Genomic DNA, 23,452 nt, shown 5'->3' with positions numbered 1-23,452 from the left:
CTTACTTCTGTGGATACAGGAGTTGTAATCGCGTCATTCCCTGCAAATGGAGCAGTAGGTGGTGTCTGGAAAAAGGACTTTTTCTCCCTTCGAGGAAGTGGCCAGGCCTACACACGCAGACAACTTGGTTGGGTCTGATGCTGTAGGAGTCTGGGAGGGCCCCTGAAGACCAGGGCTGCCCGGGCGCATTGTTTTACGGTTCCCCAGGCCTGGGCTCGGTCCACTGCCACCACCCAGGCCACAAAGTGCGGCTTGCTTTTGTTGTCTCTACCCAAGTCAACAATGCTTTCTTCTGTGAACAATATTTGTCTGCTTTTTATTACGTTTCCTTTTGAAATTCATTAGCTTAGACTCGGCCACCAGCCGCTGGCCCAACCGGTTTCTCCCCTTCCCCCCAAGGCTCGCACATCCTCGGCGGGGTGCGCGGCCCTGGCGCACGCTCTCCGGGCCCCTGGCCCCGGCTCGCGGAGCGCGTGCAGACCGGGGTTGGGGGTGGGGGGTGGCGGTCGGCCCGCCTGCCAATCGCCGCGGCCGGTGCACAGAGGCCGGCGGCGCCCGCTCCACACCTACCGTCCCGGGGGCGCGCGGCGAGCGCGGCGAGCGCGGCGAGCGGGGCGCGCGCGCCGCGCGGGAGGGAGCGCGCAGGGAGGCCGGCCGCCAGCCGCGGCGTGCGCCTGCGCACTGGGGTTGTTTTTCACAAAGCTGCTCTTAAACTGAGCTGGCAGCCTCCAGCCGCCCGTCTTTGTAAGGAGACCACTGAGAGGAGCAGGAGCGTGGAGCAGCGGCTTCCCTGCTGCCCTGACTTTTGAAGAAATCTCAATGAACTATTTGTAGACAATCACTGATCCGGCCTGCAAGATTTTTTTTTTTCCTTTGCAAGGCAAAGACACCGATCAGTGTTAAGTGAAGATCACATCTTATATGCGATCTTGACTTTTTTTTGGTCTTACATTATATTTTTATAGATTTTGTTATAATCATGGTGCTGGGAAAGGTGAAGAGTTTGACAATAAGCTTTGACTGTCTTAATGACAGCAATGTCCCCGTGTATTCCAGCGGGGACACTGTCTCAGGAAGGGTGAATTTAGAAGTTACTGGGGAAATCAGAGTGAAATCTCTTAAAATTCATGCAAGAGGACATGCGAAAGTACGCTGGACTGAATCTAGAAACGCCGGCTCCAATACTGCCTATACACAGAATTACACTGAAGAAGTAGAATATTTCAACCATAAAGACATCCTAATTGGGCACGAAAGAGGTAAGTCTTTATATTAGTCTTCTTTGAATGAGAACTTTAATCTCATTTATTGCAGGTCTAGTCGGCAGTTTGATAAAGGTTTAGCAAACTTAGAAGATGTAGTTTCTCCTTGACGTTCAAGCGTGTTAAGCCGTAATGCATGCAGGCGTCTGCAAAGTGGCTGCAAACTGCGCTTACTACATCTGTAACCAGCTTCCTATCTGCCGTTCGCACTTGGGATCCCTGTGCACCTTCATAAAGTGTTTAAATCTGACTCGGTCATTTTACTAATATTTTCACATTCGTTTGCAAAAGCTGCAGTCCAGTATTGGATTTCTCCCCTTATTTTATAATCTTAGGTCCAAAAATGAGCTCCAGTAAAGAACCGTGGTGACATTTTAAGAAGGTTGCTAGATGTATCTGATTTTAATATTCATATGCAAAAGACTTTAAAGACTTGATTATTGTTCTTTGATAAAGGGCTTCTATGGCTTATTTTGACATATGGCATCAACACCCCACGTGTTTTTCCCCTATTTCTCCCAATTCCTTTTAAAATGTACATCAAGCATCATTTATTTTTTAAAGGATAATATCTAATCATTATGCAAACTATTAAGTCAGTTTTAAAAGCCATTCGGGGTCAGTAATTTTCTTCTCGAGCATCATGTCTAACTTTGGAACGTGGATTCAATGAAACCTATGGCAGACAGATGGAATTGTAAAGTATATGGCACATCGGATTTGTTTTTTTGGTACAAGAGGAAGATAAAGGCATTGTCAAAGGGAGAAGGGGTCCTGAAATTTGCAATCTGTTGTTTAAGTGGTTACATTGTGGAAATATAGGCGACTCCAAGCTTGTTTTTCTAAGTTTCCACCCTTTGTTAGAAGCGGTTCAATCCTGTTTCGGACCAGTTCTGGGGGATGGTGAGGAGGGGCGCTTGTTCTGCTCTCCGCAGATTGGTTACACGCGTCAGGTGGTGGCGATGACTTAATTCCTAGTCCAAGAAGAATATAATGTTAAAACTGGTTATGTAATTTGTGTTTCTCTTTTCTAATGCAGTATTTTAGTGCAAATACTGGCGATTTTTCAGATAGAGGCATACCTTCAAATTTTTTTTTTAAATATCTAAAACGTACATCCTGGGGAGATGTTAATTGAAACTAAGGCAAATGAGAAATGGAGGATGCTTTAAGTTACGCAGGATTGCATCGTTTTTAAAATATGAAGGTGAAGTCAATTCCTAGGATTTACGCAGCTACACCAAGGTGTTCTGCATCCTGAAATGGTTGCCTCCTTAGCCTCCCCGGCGTCCACACTGATAGGGCATAGAATACCTAATGACAGTGCTCGTGCTTGGAAAAAAAGGACACATGCATTTTGCGTTTGAACCTGCTTGGACGTTGCAGCCTTTAACAAAATGAGAGAGAAGAGACAAAGGCTGTTCCTCGAGGAGTTGAGACCTGGAGTGGGGGAAGGAGACCGGGTGATGGGGGCAGACGCTGCGTCCGTTGCAGCACGGTTTCACGGCTAAGGCAGCTTACCTGCACCCGGCGAGGTGCCCGCCAGCCGGGCTCCGCGTGGACGAGCTCCGGCGGCTGGGAGAGTTTCAATGACTTCCAACCGGGAGCTCTCAAACTAGCCTGGCGGCCGAGCGCCCGCCCCGGGCGCCCGGCGATAGGCGGAGCCGGGTTTGTTAGCCTGTTGCTAAGGCGATGCCAGGCCTTGATTGGCTTTGGGCACGGACCGGGTGGGGCGAGCGAGCCGGCTCGCGCCGGTTTGGGGCGAGGCTTGGAACCGGCGTGAGCCGGTAAAGGTCCCTCCAGGCCGGGGTGGCCCGCAGGTGCCGTGGCCCCCGGCCGGGGCGGTGGTGAGCCGTCGCCCCGGGGGTCCGTGCTGCGCGCAGGAGGCTCGGCCCTCGCCAGGGTCGTCCCGGGCCGGGGGACCCGCGGAACCCGCGCGGGCCGTGACAGGAGGCGGCGGGACGGGCTGGGGAGCGCGCGCCCCGCCGTCGGCCCGGCCTCGCCCATTGTTCCCCGGGGCCCTCGCGTCCCCGCCGCCCCCGCCGCCGCCGCGCCACTTCCCCCCCGCGCTGGAACAGCCTAGGTGTCAGGGTGGCCCGAGCCAGATCGAACCGGTCACCGGCTTGGGGCGTGGAAAGCGGAAGCGCGGCGCGCCGCGGCCCCGCCCACCCCCGGGCCCCAGCAGACGAGGCTGCGCGCGCGGGCGGGCGGGCGGACGGGAGCGCGCGACGTATGCCGTATGTATAGCGGGGCGCGCGGCGGCGGCGGCGGCGGGCGCGGGCGCGCGCGGGCGGGCCTGGCTGGGATCTGCTCAGCGCCGGTTTAGGCCGGTCCTCTCCTGCTCCAGTCTAGTTCTTGATTGACAGCCAGGCACTTGTTTACCGCGGCGCGCGGAGGCCGCCGCTCGCCTGGCAGGAGACTGCTGAGCTGGCACAAAAGGGAGCCGCCGGGGAGGGAGGCGAAGTTTGGGCGCCTGGGCGGGGGGCGCGGGGCAGCAGCCCCCGGCTCCCCGGCCCGGCTGCGGGGGGCTCCCCGGGAGGATCGAGCGGGTCGGGCAGCGTCCTCGGCGGCGGTTCACCGGGACGTGGGGACGGAAGTCGCGGGGTTTGTGCGATTTCGGTACTTAGGGGAAGAAAAGTACAATGATACCGAGCCAGCGCCCCCCGGCCCCCGCGCCCCCAGCCCCGCAGCTAATTAAAAAGGATTGCACACCAAGTGAGACGTCGGTGTGCATTACCTAGACAGCCAAAGGACTTTTTGACTCCAAACCTTTTCCCCCCACATTATTTGTTAATTTTTTTTCATGACATAATGAATTCGAGCAAAAGAAATTGGATGTAAGATGAACGCTCCTTACCCCCCCCCCCACCACCACCCTCGCAAGTGGACACTACCCAATTAGACTTCATTTCTTAAAGGTGTTGAACAAAATGAGTTTTTTTTTTTTGTAAAAAGACATCTTTTAAATTCAGTCCTTTGTAATTAAACTTCCAAAGGCTGATTTTAGTTGCTGCTAAAACCGATGGAGTTTTGAATGTCGTCTAAGTATTTTCAGCTTTCAGACTTCTAGTCACCTCTCCTCCCTCTTGACAGGGTCCCCTCTGGCTGGCCTTGAGTCCCAGCGGTCCTCTGAACCTCTGCTTGGGTGCAACATAAGAGTCGCCCCAAGAGTGAATATTCACCAAAAGTGGCCATTAAAAAACATTACACAGTTTTTACTCTATGCACTTAAGTAAACAGTTGGTGATCAAGATAACAGTGTAGTTTGATACCTGAACCTTTTGTTGAATATACTGTACGTGATACAATTTTTTTTCACTATTTGGATCTTTTTTTTCCCATTAAAATAAAGCAGCCCCCCCCCCAAAAAAAAAAAACAGCCTACAGAGTGTAAATAAATGTTCATCATCCCCGTTTTGGGGAATGAGGAAGACCAAGAACAACAAGGGTGTTTATTTGAGCCCCAGCAAATAATGAAGTTGGGATTAGAACTCTGATTTGTAAGATGAAGACAGGTGGCTTTGATCATTTGAACATCCTTGAAGATTGTGGCCTGAGAATGTAGTTGATTAACGACAAAATTTTTTTTTCCCTTTTTGTTCATTTTAGATGATGATAATTCCGAAGAAGGCTTCAACACTATTCATTCAGGAAGGCATGAATATGCATTTAGCTTCGAGCTTCCACAGACGTAAGTATTATGAGAAATAGAATTTTTTGGACACTCTTAATTAAGCACAATCTTATAAAATTAGATACTCCATGTTTAATATACTTCAGTTTTTGTTTTGCTTTTTTGTTTGTTTTTTTGAAAAAAACCCTTTTCATTACAGAAACATGGTCAAGGGAAATAATGTATTAAATAAAGGGAGCTATTTTTAATCTAATGTGGCAAAATCACAGAAAACACACTCGGTTGTTAGTGTCTGCAGTAGTGTTCGAAGGATATAAAACATTCACGTTTAATCTAGCACTGGTGACTCAGAAGGCGCTAATCAAATGTAGGAAGTCTTCCATCAGATAGCTGATTATCATTTGCTTTATTAAAAGAGAGCACTGTTGAGTTTCATGGCTCACTGGATCAAAATTCAGTAGTCTTACCTTTCTGCTAATGTGAATGATCAACGTTAGAATGTCAAGATGAGACTCTCCTAACTCAAGGAGCAGTCCTGTCGTTTAGACACAAATTCGGGAGCAAGCTTTTGTACACAGAGCTGCGGCTACTGGGGACATTACATAAGAAATCATAACCTGGACTTGAAAGGAACCGTCTGTCAGAGCCACCTTAGTGGGAAGCTTGAAGTATAGTACATTCTCAGCATTTGAACAGATTGCTGGAAGAGAATACAAACATTTTTGCATAATGCCTTTTAGCAGATACTAAAATGTTTAAACTGGCACTGATTGATCTATAAAATAAACGTAGCTCATAACAGTTTATCAGGCCTTAAATGTATATAATTCTGTGTTTACTAATTCTACAGACAGTTTGTAAAATACTGATACTTCTACCAGTTTAATCTGGCCCTCTGCCTTCTAAGTAACAGCACTGGACCTTTCTCTAATGGGCCAAACTGCTTTTTAAAACCTTCTGCAGACTACTAACCTATAATCTGGCCAAGTCCAGAAACAGTTCTGATTCTTCTGACATGGGCTAATGGGAGGATTTTTCTTTTCAAGCCTTGGCAAGTGGAGACTAGCCCACGGAGAGTTAGAACATGGGTGGACAGGGTGTAAAAAGCACCTTCTCCGTTTCTTTTTTATTTTCTGGAGCTGAGGACCAAACCCAGGGCCTTGTGCTTGCTAGGCAAGTGCTCTACCACTGAGCTAAATCCCCAACCCCCCACCTTCTCCATTTCTATGAATTTATGAAATAGGAAATTATGAGACTATTCTAGGTGTTTTCTGTGCTATACTTAATTAGTTGCTATAAAAAGAGGTTCTAATTCCTAGCTAACAAAAGTGGGACAGTATAGGGAATTTTTTTTGAGTGCTTGATTGGGGCCTAAGATTTTTAGGTAGAAATAGTGAGGCCATTCTTAACTTTATTTTTCAATTAAATTTTTTACCTTTTCAACAATGGTTCATTTAACTTTCTTGATTTTGCCACCAACATTAAAAGTAGACTCTTTAGTTTAAAGGGATTGTATTCTTCTGGCATTAAACAAAATTTCTGTTACATTTAAATCCTATCATTATTTGAAAATAAAAGGTCTTTCCCCAGTGACTTATCCCTTTTGGAAAGTTTTAAGAAATTATACATGTGGTGCCTCACTAGTCCACAGACAGCACAACATGGTGATGTCGTTAATACATGTGCCTCATAGACAGTATAACATGGTAACGTGTTTATTCTGATCTACTACTGAATTTTTTGAAAGAGGTGTAAGATTAATATATCCATTTTTATATTTTGCACAGACCACTTGCTACCTCATTCGAAGGCCGGCACGGTAGTGTGCGCTATTGGGTGAAAGCTGAATTGCATAGGCCTTGGCTTCTGCCAGTAAAATTAAAGAAGGAATTTACAGTCTTTGAGCATATAGATATCAACACTCCTTCACTACTGGTAAGAAATGACTAGATTCTTCATTTCTTTCTGACATATGAATACATAAAGAATAGCCACATAATCTATACCATTTTAGTAAAGCAATTTTATTGAATTACATTAAAAACCTATTTTAAAATACAGTAAAAGTAGAGCACACAAGCGAATGAGTGATGTGCTATTTTTCACACTGTGCTATGTAAATTTAAAAGCCCAGTATGTGATATGAAGTATCTTTTATGCAGAACACAGCAATAACAAGGTCTGGCCCCTAAATGGCTTAGCTGACAAACAGTATTAATCATTTAATTTGATTAAATTAATTAAATTAATTGACAAACAGTATTAAACTCTGGCTTAAATCTCTTACCTGAAAGTGCCACAGTCTAAACTTTGAACCATGCTGTATTATTCCAACTAGGGATAGGTGTCGAATGATGGGGATTCATCATTTCATGGGGAAAAAACTTAATTTCTTTTTAATTGCATTTTATGATACTAATTCAAATCTGGCTTCAAAAACAATTTGGTTTAAACAAATGATGACATCTTTAAAGCAAATAAAAATGTGTTTTACACTTTACCAACATTTTTTACATTTTCAAAATAAGATGTTGCCATTTGGAATTAAACAACCGAGTTTAGGACAATTTATGTGGGATTTGGAAAGGGTTTTTTTTTTTGATTAGTTTTTATTATTGTACACAATGGGCTAAAAGTCTGCTTTGGAATAGGGTATTAAGCCCATTTTTTTCCCTTTATTGAATAGAGGTTTAAAGACAGAAGTTTGATATAATTTAAAAACCATCTGTTGGGGGAACAAAATAGATTATCTTACTTGATTTTTTAAAAACATTCTGGCATTTTTGAGTTCATACATTGATTTTTTTTTTTCTCTATTTCATACAGTCACCCCAAGCAGGCACAAAAGACAAGACACTCTGTTGCTGGTTCTGCACCTCAGGCCCAATATCCTTAAGTGCCAAAATCGAGAGGAAGGGCTACACCCCAGGTATGTACAGGCCGGGGCCCACAGAACGCAGGCTTCTTTACTGAGCATTTTGTACAAACTTACAGTATTGTTACCCAGTATAGACACTCAGCATTCCTTAGGAAAGCTGTGTAAGTTGTACATACTCGTTTTCTTTTCACAAAGTGTAGTCCTTTTTTGTGTATAGTCACTGAGTGAGTAGGTGGTCATTTTCTAGTAAGTCACCTTGCTTACTTCTGGGATAGCGTTTCCTCCATGGAGTCAGTTGAGCGTCAGAATTCGACTCTTGATAATGGGTGCTTGCTCGTTTGTTTTCTAATAGTCAGTAATTGTCTTCCCTCTCCAGGTGAATCCATACAGATATTTGCTGAGATTGAGAACTGCTCTTCCCGAATGGTAGTGCCAAAGGCAGCCATTTACCAAACACAGGCTTTCTATGCCAAAGGGAAAATGAAGGAAGTAAAGCAGCTTGTGGCAAACTTACGTGGGGAGTCCCTGTCGTCCGGGAAGACAGAGACATGGAACGGCAAGCTGCTAAAGATCCCGCCAGTTTCCCCCTCCATCCTTGACTGTAGTATAATCCGGGTGGAGTACTCGCTAATGGTAGGTGTTACCCTAAGAAGTTCTTGCGACTTTCATCTTGAACCTGTGGGGTTCTAATTTTGTCCACGTTTGGTGGGGTGTAGACGTGTGTATGAAACATTACATTGTGATTATTTTACCACACATAAACCTAGGGCATTGCACGTAACAGAGAAATGTTCTAGTTTTAGTTAAAAGGGATCCCAGCTAATACCAAAATTAAGTTGTGTTTTTAAAGAAAATTCTACTTAAAATGCTGATCCAGCATCTGCTTACTGTTTAGGTATATGTGGATATTCCTGGAGCTATGGATTTATTTCTTAATTTGCCACTCGTCATCGGTACCATTCCTCTCCATCCATTTGGTAGCAGAACCTCAAGTGTAAGCAGTCAGTGTAGCATGAACATGAACTGGCTTGGTTTATCCCTTCCTGAAAGACCTGAAGGTAATTTGATAATACATGTCTAAACTTACTCTATTATTATTAAAACTTTTTCTTTTGTTTTTTTATATCTTACAACCCTAGTTAAATTTTTATCTTTCTGTAGTTAGCATATATGACCTTAATATTAAGTTTTGTTGTATGTCTCCCTTGTTTTAATCACCAAACAAATAATTATTCTTTTACATGACATTTTTTTAATATCTACTATTCTGTGTATTTTGACATGCATAAGAACATGTTGTTCGAATTGCGTGTATCTTTTTCCTCCAGCACCACCCAGCTATTCAGAAGTAGTAACGGAGGAACAAAGACGAAGTAACCTCGCACCAATGAGTGCTTGTGACGATTTTGAGAGAGCTCTTCAAGGACCACTGTTTGCATATATCCAGGAGTTCCGGTTCTTGCCTCCACCTCTTTATTCAGAGGTAAGCACCAAGTCAAGTATGAAATGTGCTGGGTCTCCTAGGAAACAGCAGTTGCAGGCTTTTAAAAAGATACAGACTTAAAAGATAGTTGCTTCTTGGTTATCCTGCTAATAAAAAATTTAGAATAACATTTTAAAAGTTATGATTGTCAGATCTTCTGACTTTGACACAGAAGTAAGATTTCATTCAGGAACTAAGATGGTCAAATGTTGAATCCTTGGCATTTTTGAATGGAGTGACTTCATTTTAAAGTGTCAGTAGTAGAAACACTGGTGTTTTATAAGCATAATTAAATGGCTAGAGTTTATATTATTCATAATTATTTCTTGCATATTTTAACACTCTTAGTCATAGGAGAAAATAGCATATTTCCAAATAGCTTCTTAAATGGCGTCCCTGCACTGCTAGATTATTGTGCACTTCATATTGATGGCGCTCGGCACCCGTGAGTAAGGAACGCTTGCATTGGATAAGCTCACAAACTAGGGAGAAAAATGAACTCAGAAGCGAACTCCAGTGTCAATAGTGTTAGAAAACACTTAATAAGCCATTTGTTCCGTCTTAGGAATCTGAAGGGCTTCTCTGAGAAAGTGATTATTAAGCTGAATTTTAAAAACTGGGTAGCCCCTGCACAAGTGGGATAGTCCAGGCAGGAAGAGCAGCCCAGGGCTGGCTCAGCAGTTTCAGGACTTTTTAGCATGACCTGAGACAACAGTGTACATTCTTATAGGACCTCACATTGGCCTTGATAGTGAAATGACTCTAAATCGAGAGACTTGGCGTTATGTAGTTTATTCCAGTGTTTTACAGTGAGAGTCTGTATACTTTTTCATACTCATTAGACATGAAGGAATTTTGCTTGTACTTTGAAACCAATTGTGGTGATGCCGTAACTGGAAAAGACCTTTTTAGATGTGATCATGTAGAATTCTACTTCATTGATTATCAGGTATTCAGAATCTGTTCTGTCAAATTTTTGATTAGATATTTTTTCTATCTTATTATGGTTCATAAAAATATGTGTTAGATACCAAGAACGTTCCACCATTTCTCACAAATTTTATTATTGTATTTTTATTCTGACATTTCTATCTTTGCTTCTGGCTTACTTTCATTGTTCATAGCTTTTAAGGGGAACATTTGAAAAGAATGAATATCTATCATTCACTTTTATCTAATTTGTCTTTAATTCTGTACATTTCAAAGTAAATATAAGATAACTGAAATAGCACTGGAATATGACTTAACTAAATAGTAATTGGATTTTTTCTTCAAAAATGTGCACTTGGCATAAAGTTTTTGAGGCTTGTGAGTTGTCTTAACATTTAAAGTGAATAGGACTTGTCCAAGAGGTCTTTGAATCACCTTCACAGGACACTCAGGAAGAGATGCAGTGACGTTCTAGGACAAGAACAAAAAATACTTCACAAAGGAGTTGAGTAGTTTGATGGTATACCCCAATGTATAACTGAGTTTAAGTGTCTCAATGTTGAATGAAAACACTCTTCCTTAAAAGATTTTCTTAGCAACTTTTGTGAAACTGAACTACTCATGCTTAACTGTAAATCCTATCAGTAATCCAGCACTCTTTCATTCCCACATAGCACTTGAGATGGAGAGAATAATAGGGTATCATTTGCTAAGAAGTTACATATATGCTCTGATCATATTGGTTACCTTCGCTGACTAGTTCTCAAAAGCAGTCATATGTTACATTCTTCCTACACCTTACCAAGTTAACTTTGTAAATTTTATCTTGTCTCTACTAGATTGATCCAAATCCTGATCAGTCATCTGAGGACAGACCATCCTGCCCCTCTCGTTGAAAGAACACTTGGTTGAATCAAGTTGATCTGGGTTCCGAACTGTATCTCTTCCGGCTGAGGACAGAGAAGTATCTTGGAGACACGTTTTTCAGAGGAAGTGGAATTGCTTTTGCCCAGAAGATGGCAAATACGTGAAACCACCAGTGATCATGCTTTAGAATCTACAGCAGCATTCTGGGGCTGCTCCAACATGCTTGAAGATCTAAGCTTTCTCCTGTAAAACTGTACATGCTAAGAGCAGTCTTCTTAGCCTGTGGTCATACGTGTCAAGACACCGTTGCAAAGAAGGACGTGGTCCTTCTGATTTGAAAATTTGCACATGCTCAATGCTTACATTGTGCAGTTCAATGTCACTACAGCTTTTTTTTTTTTTTTTTCCATTTATGCCAGACTCTTGATACTCATAAAGCTTGTTTGTGGTCAGCACAACAAGGAACAAAAGAAAGCTTTGAAAAACTCTTACATGAAAAAAAAAAAAAACGCACTGACAGTTTGTGGGTTTTTGTTGTTGTTGTTTTTGTTTTGTTTGTTTAAGTTAATGTAGCCTGGACTCTACCTGCGTATGCACATGCTCAGAATTGTCCTACTAGGCTGACCGTGGATCACCTCTTCAGCTTGGATCCTGTTGTGGATTTATTTACAAACATCAAATGCCTTCAAGCCAATCCTTTTGCTGTACGTTTTTGCAGCCTACTGTAGTAGATGCGCAACAGAGAGTGGGGAAAACAAGGAGAGGAAGCGAGTGGGAGACGGGGTTGTACCTGGGCTCCTTGAGACTGTTGCCCGTCTGCTATTACAGCAAAGCAGCACTCGTTACTGACTGCCTACATCACTTAATCTCAGGTGAACGCATCACTTGCCAAACTGTCGGAATGCCGTTTGTGTTTTTGTTGCACTGTTTGTTGTTGTTCTTGTTGTTGTCGTTGTTGTTGTTTGATTGGCTTTTTGGAGAGGGAAATTCAGAAATGGGACATACACAAAACTGATAACCCACCCACATCCCCTTTTTATCATTACATTTAAGAAGAAACTAGAACTGAGTGAAGAAAGACAGTAGGGCAGGCACCAGCAAAGAGTTCAGGGCTGTTGCTCTTAAAAACTATTTTTATTATTTAAAAGTAAATGGAAGTTGTCCAGTCACTAGGGAAGGGAGGGGAAATGCATTTATTTTTATACAGAGTTACTTAATTACCTCCAAAACACATATGTTCGGAAATCATTTTTGCTGATGCAGAGTACCTTAATAAGCCAGAATGTGTATGTCAGTTATGATTGGAGAAGCTTGATTTATACATTTGCTCAAGTTTAAGAGAATAAAATTCCAAATTTGTTCCCAAAGTGTGTAACTTAGTAATGACAAATACTAGCATGTTTGCTGGGATAAATAGCTTTCATTTGTCCTTGTGTGTGTTATTTTCTCTATCTGAAGAGGTCTCTCACTTTGACTATGTATAGATAGAACAACACCTCGGTACCAGCATTCATGAGAAACGTTTAAAACCGCACCTCCCAAGTATAAAGTGTAGTGATTTTATTTTAGGAGTTTACTTCTGTTTTTAGTGACACCAGCATCTCTGATATTGCAACATATGTGTGAAATGGACGTTGCATCCATCTACCTTGCCATCTAACCCACAGTTAATAAAGTGACTGAAAACAGTGGTAACTCTGGCTTGGTGCTTGACCTGCTTCAATACTGTCTTAAAGCTCCATACAAAATAGGCTTTTCCATAAGTGGCCTTTCAGAAGACATGGAAGACAATCCATGTTTGAAATAGTGCTGACAGGGTGGAGAAAACCCGCTGTAAAAAGGAATCGCGTTTTAAGTGATTCGGTTAAAGGGTTTGTGCTCCCGTAGCAAACGAGTACTAGATAACAAGGAAATGGGGGTGAATTATTTTTTTATTGTTAAACCATTTTGTGAATGTCCCCCTCAGAAGAAGCTCATGGGATATTTGGCATAAAGGGCATTTGGTGGTTTTGTTTTCGTTGGGAGGGATTGTCTGATCACACCTCTTACTCTTCCTGTTATGTCTAACTAGGGAACAATTGTCGATGTGCATGGCATCGGGACACTCACTACCGTATTTTACAAAATACTGCATAAGCAAGAATGACCAATATGATAGAAATTGGCACTGGGTGACAAAATTCTTGTTAAGACTTGGTAAAATAAAGTTTTATTTTTACCATTAATTATTTCTTTACTCATTTAGAGGCATTACATTTTTCTAAATATTGGTCAGTTCCTGACATACATGTGAGGTCACAGTTGCACTCTAGTATTCAAGATAGCTTCCTAATTTTTCATTTAGGAAAAGTAAAATCCAAAATGTTCGCGAAACAAAGTGCAATATTAAATGTTTGCTTTATAGATTATACTCTATGGCTGTTTGTTAATCTCTCTTTTTTATTTGGTGCTGAATATGTCCTTGTAGGCTCTGTTTTAAGAAAACTATGTGGAAAATGATTTAATTTTTCCTGTTGCTCTTCCTTGTGGAAAATAAAAGTGTTTTTTTTTTTCTTTTTTGTATAATTGTTTGGCAGTTTATTGGAAATTGGTCCTATTAATGATGCATCAAACACTTTTAACATTATAGTTAAACTCTAGATCGTTCTAAATGGTTTGTTTCTAAATGTATACTAATGGAAATTACCGAGGACTTAGAAAATGTGAATTTCAATCTTAAATACTGAACCAAAAGCCAGGTAATTTTGTATTTAGGTGCCACTTCCCCCACCTATGACAAGCCCCAGTCCTAACCTTAAAAGAGGACTTTAGAAGTTAGGTTGAAAAACAAAACAGTTTTCCACATTTGAAAAAAAGCAGGAAATAGTCTTAAAAATAGGTATGACCATTATAGCGATTGGCAACCTTCAAAATCCTTTTGAAGTCAACCTTAATTTTTATTGTTCATTGTCTACACATGTATGTAAGGATTATCTATGTGCCTTCAAATAGAATTCCCATGTCACCAGGAGACATTCATACATTTGTATGCAATTAGAATATATTTTATACATTATAAGGTAATCCTTAATTACCTAACAGGATTAAGAAATGAATCCGTGAGAGGAGGAAATGAATTTCTCAGTTCTGTGGCTGGACCAGGCACTGAACAAGATGCTCAAGTTGATTTTCTCTTCTGGAAAAAAAAGGTTACACAAGATGCTCACTCCTGAAGGCATGAATTTGTCCATTTTTAAGGAAGTAATGCTGTGCTCTATACCACCTATGACTCTGCCAGTTCCCCACACTCTAGTGAAATTGGCATTGGAGTACATTGAAGCTAAAGTATGTTAAATAGCATCGTGAGTTCTCTTTAACTGTCAAGCTGGTATGAATTTATTGAATGCTGACCTTGCTATATTTATCAGGATTTTTGATTTGTGGAAAAGAGACTCAGACTAGCTTCAGTAAAACAATGTATTAACTAGTAATTCCAGGAATGATCTCTAACATCATGGACTAGCTCAGAAACTATGTAAGCAGACCCTCAACTAAATGTTTTCTTTTTAGAGTTGCCTTAGTCATGCTGCACACATACAATCTCAGTTCTAAGAGACAATCCCAATGTCCCAGTCAGCAAGTCTAGCCTGATCAGCAAGCTCCAGATTCAGTGAGAGACCTTGCGTCCAAAAATAAAGTAGAAGTTATGGGTGTGGACATCTGGCCTCCTGGGACATGTGCCTTCACAAGCATCAACTCACATGTGTACATATATGCATATACTACACACAAGTGTGGCTTTTTAAATTGTGTGTCTGTGCATATATGAATGCAGTGTGCATAGAGATCAAAAGCACACCAGATCCCCTGGATCTGGAGTTACAGGTGGTTGTAAATCACCATGTCGGTGCTGAGAACATAACTCAGGTGATCTGTAAGAGCAGCAAGTGCTTAGCCACTGAGCCATCTCTCCAGCACCCCCACTCTACCACACGTGACCGTTTTTAAAAAGCGAGTTTATTTTGATTTTTGAGGAATACTATAAGCAATATTTTTGCCCAGGGGAAAGAGAAGCAAGGGTCTGCAGTAAATAGGTGACCAGGCGGAGTGTCAGGGCATAGATCTGAATGTCCCCAAGGCTGCTGTGTGTGGACGCTGAAGCAACAATGTGGAGAAGCCAGCCTTGGGGAAGTAAGAAACCAGCTGTGATTTGGGTGTATCTTGTCCCTGGGGCCTCAATGTGGTTCCTTCTGTCCTGTTGTCGAAGAGAAGAGACTCTTTCCCGCTGCCCTAATGTTTTCCCTTACTGCCACGGCTCAACACTCTGAAACCATGAACCATGGTTAAAGTGCTTGACTAGTACACATGAAGCCCTGGGTTCCCAAACACCACATAAAAACCAATAGGGTGGCACACACACTGTAATCTCAGCACTTGGAGATGGAGGCAACACATCTTTTTGGAGGATTCAATTCAACTTACCATCACCCCCTTCTCTCCTTGGTAACACAATAGTGTGTAGTTTGTATTGGGAAAAATCTAATCATAATAAACACACTGTTGTACCTCACCCTACAGAACAAACTCAATCCTGAACTGTGATATCAGAAGCTTAAAGGAAGCTTAACACACACACACACACACACACACACACACACACACACACACACACACACCTTTTTATACTGGCCTGATCCAGGCACTGTGGGAGAGTTCTCTGCAGCCTTACCTCCTGTTTCTGCGTGTATCTTTAAAAACAACTTCGGTAGCCTTCCAGCAACATCTTTGTACTTGTGTGCCTACTCAGCTAAAAATGTCAAAGTCCTGTGTGTCAGCCATAATCTTTAAGATTCATACTGTTGTTAAATATATAAATGTTTAGAAACTGCAGCTTTAAAATTTGCACAAATTAATTTCACTCTAGGAAATAGCTTGAGCTTGGATTAGGCCACTCTCTTATTTCAAATAGTAGGATCCTGCGTGCTCTTTTTTTTTTTTCATCTTTATTTATTTTTCTATTATCAGCTTGATACAGCACAAATTCTTATTCTAATAGTGAAATGTTTCACTGAGGCTTGCCCAGTGATTGAGTAAAACCAAAACTTATTATAAGCCACAGTCATCCCAGGGTCCCCCCTGCTATGTAGCCTCCCTGGTTCTGTGGGTTGCAGTCTGATTGTTCTTTGCTTTATATCTAGTATGCGCTTATGAGTGAGTACATACCATGTTTGTCCTTCTGGGTCTGGGTTACCTCACCCAGGATGATATTTTCTAGTTCCATCCATTTGCCTGCAAATTTCATTTAATTCTTTTTTTTTTTTTTTTCTTTTGGTTTTTCCAGACAGGGTTTCTCTGTGTAGTTTTGGTGCCTGTCCTGGATCTCACTCTGTAGACCAGGCTAGCCTTGAACTCACAGAGATCCACCTGGCTCTGCCTCCCAAGTGCTGGGATTAAAGGCGTGCGCCACCACCGCCCCTGACATGTTCTTTTAAAGCTAGCCACAATCTTATCTGGTAAAGGCCATGTTTGGGGAAGTACATGTTGCCAGGAATTGGTGACCTTCATCCTAGTCTTCCTCTGCACAGCCAAATCACAAGGAACACAGCAGTAACTTCCTGGATGTCACTCTTATCACTAAAAGAAAGTTTTCCACAACTTCTAAATAACAGTCAGGAGCAACCCTTCACTCACAATGCCACCAATGGGATTTGCAGCTAAACTGGTTATTTATACGTGACAAACATTGCTTAAGATAATAACAGAATGCTTAAAACCTTGCTTAACATGACAGAGTGCCCAACTTTGGCACAAAGATGTGTGTTTTTACCTGGCAATGGCAGATCTAGCATGCAGCCTTAAAGATAAAATATTTATATATAATTAGGGAAAACTGTATTTCTGTCTTTCTCAATCTCTAAACTTCTAAGTCCTTAAAAAGTGACTTGAGATGGGGAGAAGTGATATATAATAAATTTATATATCTATGGCATGCCATATAAAAACTATTCATCAAGTTCCTGGAATATTACAATACACAACTCTTTTCATATATATTACCTTAACTAAACCTCACAACTTTCAATTGTATATTTTTATTATTTTATATTTTAAATTTTTAAGGAGAAACCATGATCAATAAAGGTTAACTGCCTTAAATGCCCCTCTTGTCAAATTAAAAGTGATTAAGACCCAGAATTATCAGAATTTGAAGTTCTTGTATTTTAATGTAACCCAACATATGTTATTAACTGGCTCTGGCCCATGGTTTGACCCAAGTCTTCCTTTATTAAGGAAGCCCCATTAGCATAAAATTTATTGGTGTACAATTTAATTCTACAAGAAATAAGCACCACAAAGTTAAATACTGATAGTCAAAGAACAGATCAGCTTGGAGGATCCTGACATCTTTAGGCTCTGAGCTTCTAAAGAAGAGTCAAATGGGCACAGGACTTTTAAAGGGGACCACTGCACATTGTCTACTCGGAAGTCTCTACGTCCAGACCAACAGCAGCAGCTTTTGGCACAGAAGGAAAGGTCAGTGAGAGCTGACCTGCCAAGGGGAGGAGAGGCCATGGTCGACCCAAGAGTGGACCTGAGTCCAAGGAGAAAAGTAGGTCACAGAGCAGTGCGTGCCCAGGCTCACTGCCCGCTGGAAATGTCTGTGTGAATATACCTGGATGTACTGACAGTCAGATGATGGGACTGAGAACTAAGCCAAGTAACCCCTTCCTCTGCCGGAAGAACCCCAGTTCATTGTTCCTTCAAGTGTAGGAAAGACACACTGTGTTCAAAGCACTCATTTCGATGCAAGGGAAAACTGTATTAACTTCAAAACATGCCCGGACTTTGCAGCGTGTGAGCATGCGCTCAGTAGCTTTCATTTGGTAGCAAAGACAGCCAACACACATAGATCATCCATGAATATAGTACATACCCTGAGGAAGTCAGAAGTCTCCATTATTTAATTTTCAATAGTCCACCCAGTCATGCAACTGTTGATGACAAGATCCTTCATGGTGAAGTAATGGCTGTTTAGTGTTTTTCTTCCACACATCTCTCTTTCATGTTTTCTCAGGAAGATTCTCTATTTCTTCAGCCTCAATTTTCAACCTTATCATGATTGAAACAACCACTATCTCTGACTTTTTCTCGTTTTTTATCTATAATTTTGGTGACCTTATAAATAATTTATTCGTTAGACTTTGTAGTTTATCAAAACAATTTTAACTCTTTATCTTTCTTATAGAGCAATCATATTTCAATATCTAATTTATGATCTCCATTAAAGAAAAGCCTGTCGTCACCCATTGAGTCTCTTGTCTTGGTTACACACTATTCTTCATGCTCCAATAAGTAAGCCCCCTGCTTCCTGTCCATGTTCATACAAACAACCCTAATTATACCATACTGAGTGGGACACACACACACACACACACACACACACACACACACACACACAACAGGGCATTGGTATGGACTGAATTGGTTTCCCCCAGAGTTGATGGCCTAGCCACGGATGAAATGGTGTCTGGAGAATGTCGTTAGGGGATGATAAACTGAGACTAGAGTGAGGTCCTAATTCGGTAGAGCTGTATCCTACACAAGAGGTGGAGGACAGGAAAAGGTCTCTGCGGTGTTATGACAACAAGAAGACAATATGTTTGTTACTTCTTGTTGTTTTGGGACAAGATCTTTCTGTGTAGCTCTTGGCACCCTGGAACTTGCTACATAAACCAGGCTGGCTCAAAGCCACACAGACCCTCCGGCTTCTACCTACTGAGTGCTGGGACTAATCCAAAGATGACTCTTTATGAGCCAGGGAGTGACTCTCACTGGAATCCTGAAGCAGCCTATACATTGATCTAATTCTCAGACTTCCAGCCTCCTGAACTGTAAAAATATAAGTTTCTGTGACTAAAGCCACCTGATCTTTGAGGCAGAGAAAGAGATGGGGGTGGGGGTGGGGTGGGAGATGCAGACAAAACAGATTTTTTCATTGTGTATGAATGCACACCTGAGAAAATGAGCACAGTTATGGAAGTTTCCTGGCTATTCTAGGTTGGAAGGAGAGACTCTGTGTGGTTTTCCACTCCTTTATAATGATGAATTTCCATGACCCACAGCTCTCACCATAAGCTACTCAAGAGTGGATTTTTCTGTTCGCTTAATGCTGTTGCCTAGGCCACAGGGACTCACTCAGTCCAGACAATGTTGCCCAAAAGCGTATCAGAAGAATTTTCTGAGGATTTCTAGGAAACTTCCTTTAACCTAGGAGTTACCAGGAACAGTTCTCTCTTTCTCTGGAAGCTCCTGTAGACAGAACAGTTTCGGTCGCTGTCAACTGTGACACTAGTGAAGCTAAAGCTGAGATGGCATGCTTTGTTTTGTGGGTCCTCTGTATTTCACCTGCAAGGAAAGCAACTCCCAGGTTCATATGTTAGCAGTGTTTAGAGCTGTGACCTTTGGGAGTTGATAGGGTTTTGACAACTCTGCCTGAATAAATGGATTAATGAGCTATTAAGGGTTGGCTTTGTTGGAAATCTAAAGTTCTGCCTGTGTCCTTGTCTGATGCAGCAGGGAGGCCCTCACTGGATGCTCAGTAGATGCCATACCATGTTCTTAGATTTTTCAGCCCTCTAGAACATCAATTACTCAGATTTAAGTATTCAGTTATAGCAATGGAAAATGAACTAAGACACATGCATGGGCAGAACTAAGAAACTCAAAAGGTCAACAGAGCTGGAATGCTGACCTGATTATCCCTGAAATCTGACCTTGCCATGCACTCCAGAGTTCTGTGAGCTAGTACATTTCCTTCCTTGCCGAAGCCAGGGTGAATCTGCCTTTGAATTATGTGCAGCCAGAAACAGCTTTCTTATAGAAGAAAAGAACTAAGCTGATATCAAGAAAGAAAGTTTTATTCATAAGAGAAAATGTATGCTCTCTCACTCATACATGCTTTCTACATTCATATGTACTGGAAAGCGTCTCTGCCAATCCATCTAACAGTCTAAGGCACTTGACACAGCACATTAGATTGAAATTATGGTCACTTTTCCTCTCAGGTCAACAGACTGCAGTCTCTGAACTGAATAATGGAACAACAGAGTCTGCATTTGAAGAGACAGTGCAGGGGGATACCAACAGGACAACCAAATCCGCTCAGAACAGTCCCGGGCTAACGGAAACCACCACAGAGGCCTTTGGAGCCTGCGCAGAGGTAGCAAGGAGCCAGTCGCGAGCAGCAGGAGGCCCAGACCATATATTTTTGTTACAGCTAGAATAATAGACTTTAGGTAAACTATTTGTGCTTCAGAAGTCAGATATCTATCTACATCACTGTTGAGAGGGGAAACCTGCAGAAGACCTAATGAGTGCAGTTTAATAAACCTACAGGGGAGGAAAGCAGGAGGATCCACCTGGAAGCCTGGGGATCTAGCTTAGCATTAAAGCATATAGTCACTTTGTGTTCATTCACACACACACACACACACACACACACACACACACACACACACAATCGAAGTTACTACCTAAAACCAAATGCCATGGCCCAGAATTCACAAACTCAGTAGCAACTGGACTCTCTACAGAAGAATTGTGAACAAAGTGTGTAAGATGAATTGCTAAATAGTCTTATTAATAATAAAAAAAAAAAACTGGAGCCAGGTATTGGGGTTAAAACTAAGAAATCAGAGGAATAGGACAGGCCACAGTCAATCTCACCTTACCTATCCTTAGTTGTAGCTGGAGAATTTCTCTCCAGCTCCCTCCAAGTTCCGCCAGTCCCAGAACCCACTTATAAAATAAACACACAGACTCTTACATTATTTAAACTGCTTGGCCGTTAGCTCAGGCCTATCATTGTCTAGCTCTTACTCTTATATTTAACCCATTTCTATTAATCTTTACTTTGCCACGTGGCTCGTGGCTTACCGGTACTTTACGGTACTTTACATTTTCCTTGTCCTGGTGGTGGCTCCAGGCAGTTTCCCTCTCTGCCTTCCTGTTCCCTCAATTCTCCTCTGTGTTAGTCCTGCCTATACTTCCTGTCTGGCTACAGGCCAATCAGTGTTTATTTATACAGAGCGATATCCACAGCACTTAGTGTCCAAAGAGACCTACTTCCTGTATACCCATGCTTATATGCCTTTCTGTCCTGCCTCTCACTTCCTCTCTCCACCCAGCTACATCATTTTCTGTCTGTCAGTACAGACCTCCAGAACTCTATGGTTAGTGCTGGGATTAAGGGCATGTGTCACCATGCCTGACTCTTCCCCAGTGTGGCCTTGAACTCACAGAGACCCACATGGATCTCTGCCTCCTGAATGCTAGGATTAAAGGTGTGTGCTACCATTGCCTGACCTCTATGTTTAATATAGTGGCTGACTTTTTTCCTCTGATCCTCAGATATGCTTTATTAGGGTGCACAATATATTGGGGGACATAATATATCACCACAAGAGTGTGCACAGGCTACTCAATTCTGTTAGTTCCTGCCCTTAGAGATATCCACACATAATGCCAGATTTTCCCAGATATTTTCAAGAGAAACTAGGACGGTGTAGGGGACACAGGGAGCTAATCAGAAAATAATAATAGCAATAATAATGATGATGATGATGATGATGAACAATAATTGTTCAGGGAACAAAAAGAGAGAAGAAATAAAAAGAAAGTCAGTGAGCCACATTCCAGTTCTCTAGAGAGTCTGTCACCTTAGAGGACCCTGAGGAGCTGACAGGTTCCCCAGTAGCCATGTTCTTTCTACCCATGTTCATTTCTCCTGTGACAGTTTTTGCTCCCTCCCTGACCTCTGTAAGAGCTAGAGCAGGGCTTTACTATCTGAGGGTAAGGGAGATGGCCTCAAAACCCTGGTAAGATGCATATTCCAACCCAAGCAAGTCTGGGAGGGAGTTTTACATTTCGAAAGAGCTCCCAGGCTTGAAGCTGTGGGCTGAAATTCTCAGCCACAAGGGTGGGTGTGCCTTAACTCTTTACATCCACATTAAATTTGGCAACCAAGGACATGTATACATATATACAGAGGTATTAGTATAAATTCACAAAAGAACACTTATTTTAGGGATGGAGATGGCCTCGCGGGGGAAAGTACTTGCCATGTAAACCTGACAACCTGAATTCAATCCCCAGAACCGCATAAAGGAGGCAGGAGACCATCAGCTCCACAGAGCTGTTCTGTGACTTCTACTTGGGCAACATGGCATGCATGCACACACCCACACACATTACACACAAACACACCCACAAATAGCAACACCACCACCAACAACAATAATGATAATAATAATGTGTTCTTCATGATATAGAGAGGACTTATTTGACTGTGATGTATTAGCCATATTTTATGCTTTAAATACTGCTAAATCACTGAACAGATGGGATGGCCTGTTAACTGCTTATGATACTTGGTTTGCAAAGCTCGTCTACTAAACTTTTTTTTTTTTTACTAGTTTTTTTAGGTAAGCTCTCATGGCACTCAGGTGGGTCTTGAATTCACTTTGCAGCTATAGCTGACCTCAAACTGATCCTCCTGCCTCTGTTTCCCAAGGGCTAGGATTATAGGCATGTGTCATCAAGCACAGTTTAGTATATTTTTAAAATGGTTTTCCATCTCTTCAGAAGCTAGAATTAGAAGGAGGAGTGTGGTGACATTTTATTTGTGCACCCCAATAAAGCTTATCTGAAGATCAGAAGAAGAATCCAGCCACTATATTAAACATAGATGTCAGGCAATGGTAGCACACACCTTTAATCCTAACATTTGGGAGGCAGAGATTCATCTGGATCCCTGTGAGTTCAAGGCCACAGTGGGAACAGAGCCAGGCATGGTGACGCTAACCATGGAGGTCTGAAGGTCTGTACAGACAGACAGGAAGTGATAGAGCTGAGCGGAAAGAGGAAGTGATGTAGCTGGGTGGAGAGAGGAAGTGAGGTGGCAGGGACAGAAAGGTATATAGGCGTGAGTATACAGGAAGTAGCTCTCTCTTGGGCTGAGGATTTCCTAGAGTAAGAACTTGTGGCTGTGGCTCGTTATATTCCTCTGATCTCTCAGCTTTCACCCCAATATCTGGCTCTGTTTTTTTTTTAATTAATAAGACCATTTAGCAATTTGTCTTATAGAGGAGCCTGTGGACTTCACTTGAGGGATGGAGTCCAGTAGAAATAACAGTAGCAGCTGAAACAGGTGGACTGCATACAACTTTCCAGGTAACTAAGTCTGTTCATTCTGCTATAACAGAATGGCAGATACTGGCTAATTTCTAAAGAATAAAAATATGTCTTCTTAGGGCTGGAGAGATGTCTCAGTGGTTATGATGGCCATTATTCATTGTCACATTGACTACATCTGGAATTAACTAAAACCCCCAAAGTGGAGGGCACATCTGTGAGGGACT

General features: G+C 42.1%; 1 protein-coding gene across 2 annotated transcripts; it reads left to right on the top strand.

The window, feature by feature from the left end:
* The first annotated feature begins 711 nt into the window (after positions 1 to 711).
* On the top strand, positions 712 to 13,606 carry Arrdc3 (arrestin domain containing 3). Of its 2 annotated transcripts, XM_028875628.2 has the most exons (8): positions 714 to 1,259; positions 4,872 to 4,953; positions 6,684 to 6,831; positions 7,723 to 7,825; positions 8,151 to 8,407; positions 8,670 to 8,832; positions 9,103 to 9,257; positions 11,027 to 13,606. In XM_028875628.2, exons 1-8 carry the CDS (start codon positions 980 to 982, stop codon positions 11,081 to 11,083), a joined length of 1,245 nt encoding a protein of 414 aa, XP_028731461.1. In that variant the 5' UTR covers positions 714 to 979; the 3' UTR covers positions 11,084 to 13,606. The 2 variants fall into 2 exon arrangements, with proteins under 2 accessions (XP_028731462.1, XP_028731461.1); XM_028875629.2 differs by lacking the exon at positions 11,027 to 13,606 and having other exon boundaries at positions 712 to 1,259; positions 9,065 to 9,223.
* Positions 13,607 to 23,452: the final 9,846 nt, after the last annotated feature.

Source organism: Peromyscus leucopus, chromosome 11 (assembly GCF_004664715.2).
Source record: "Peromyscus leucopus breed LL Stock chromosome 11, UCI_PerLeu_2.1, whole genome shotgun sequence".
Taxonomy (NCBI): domain Eukaryota; kingdom Metazoa; phylum Chordata; class Mammalia; order Rodentia; family Cricetidae; genus Peromyscus; species Peromyscus leucopus.
The sequence above is the reverse complement of the archived record's forward strand: the minus strand, read 5'-3'. Positions and strand labels throughout refer to the sequence as shown.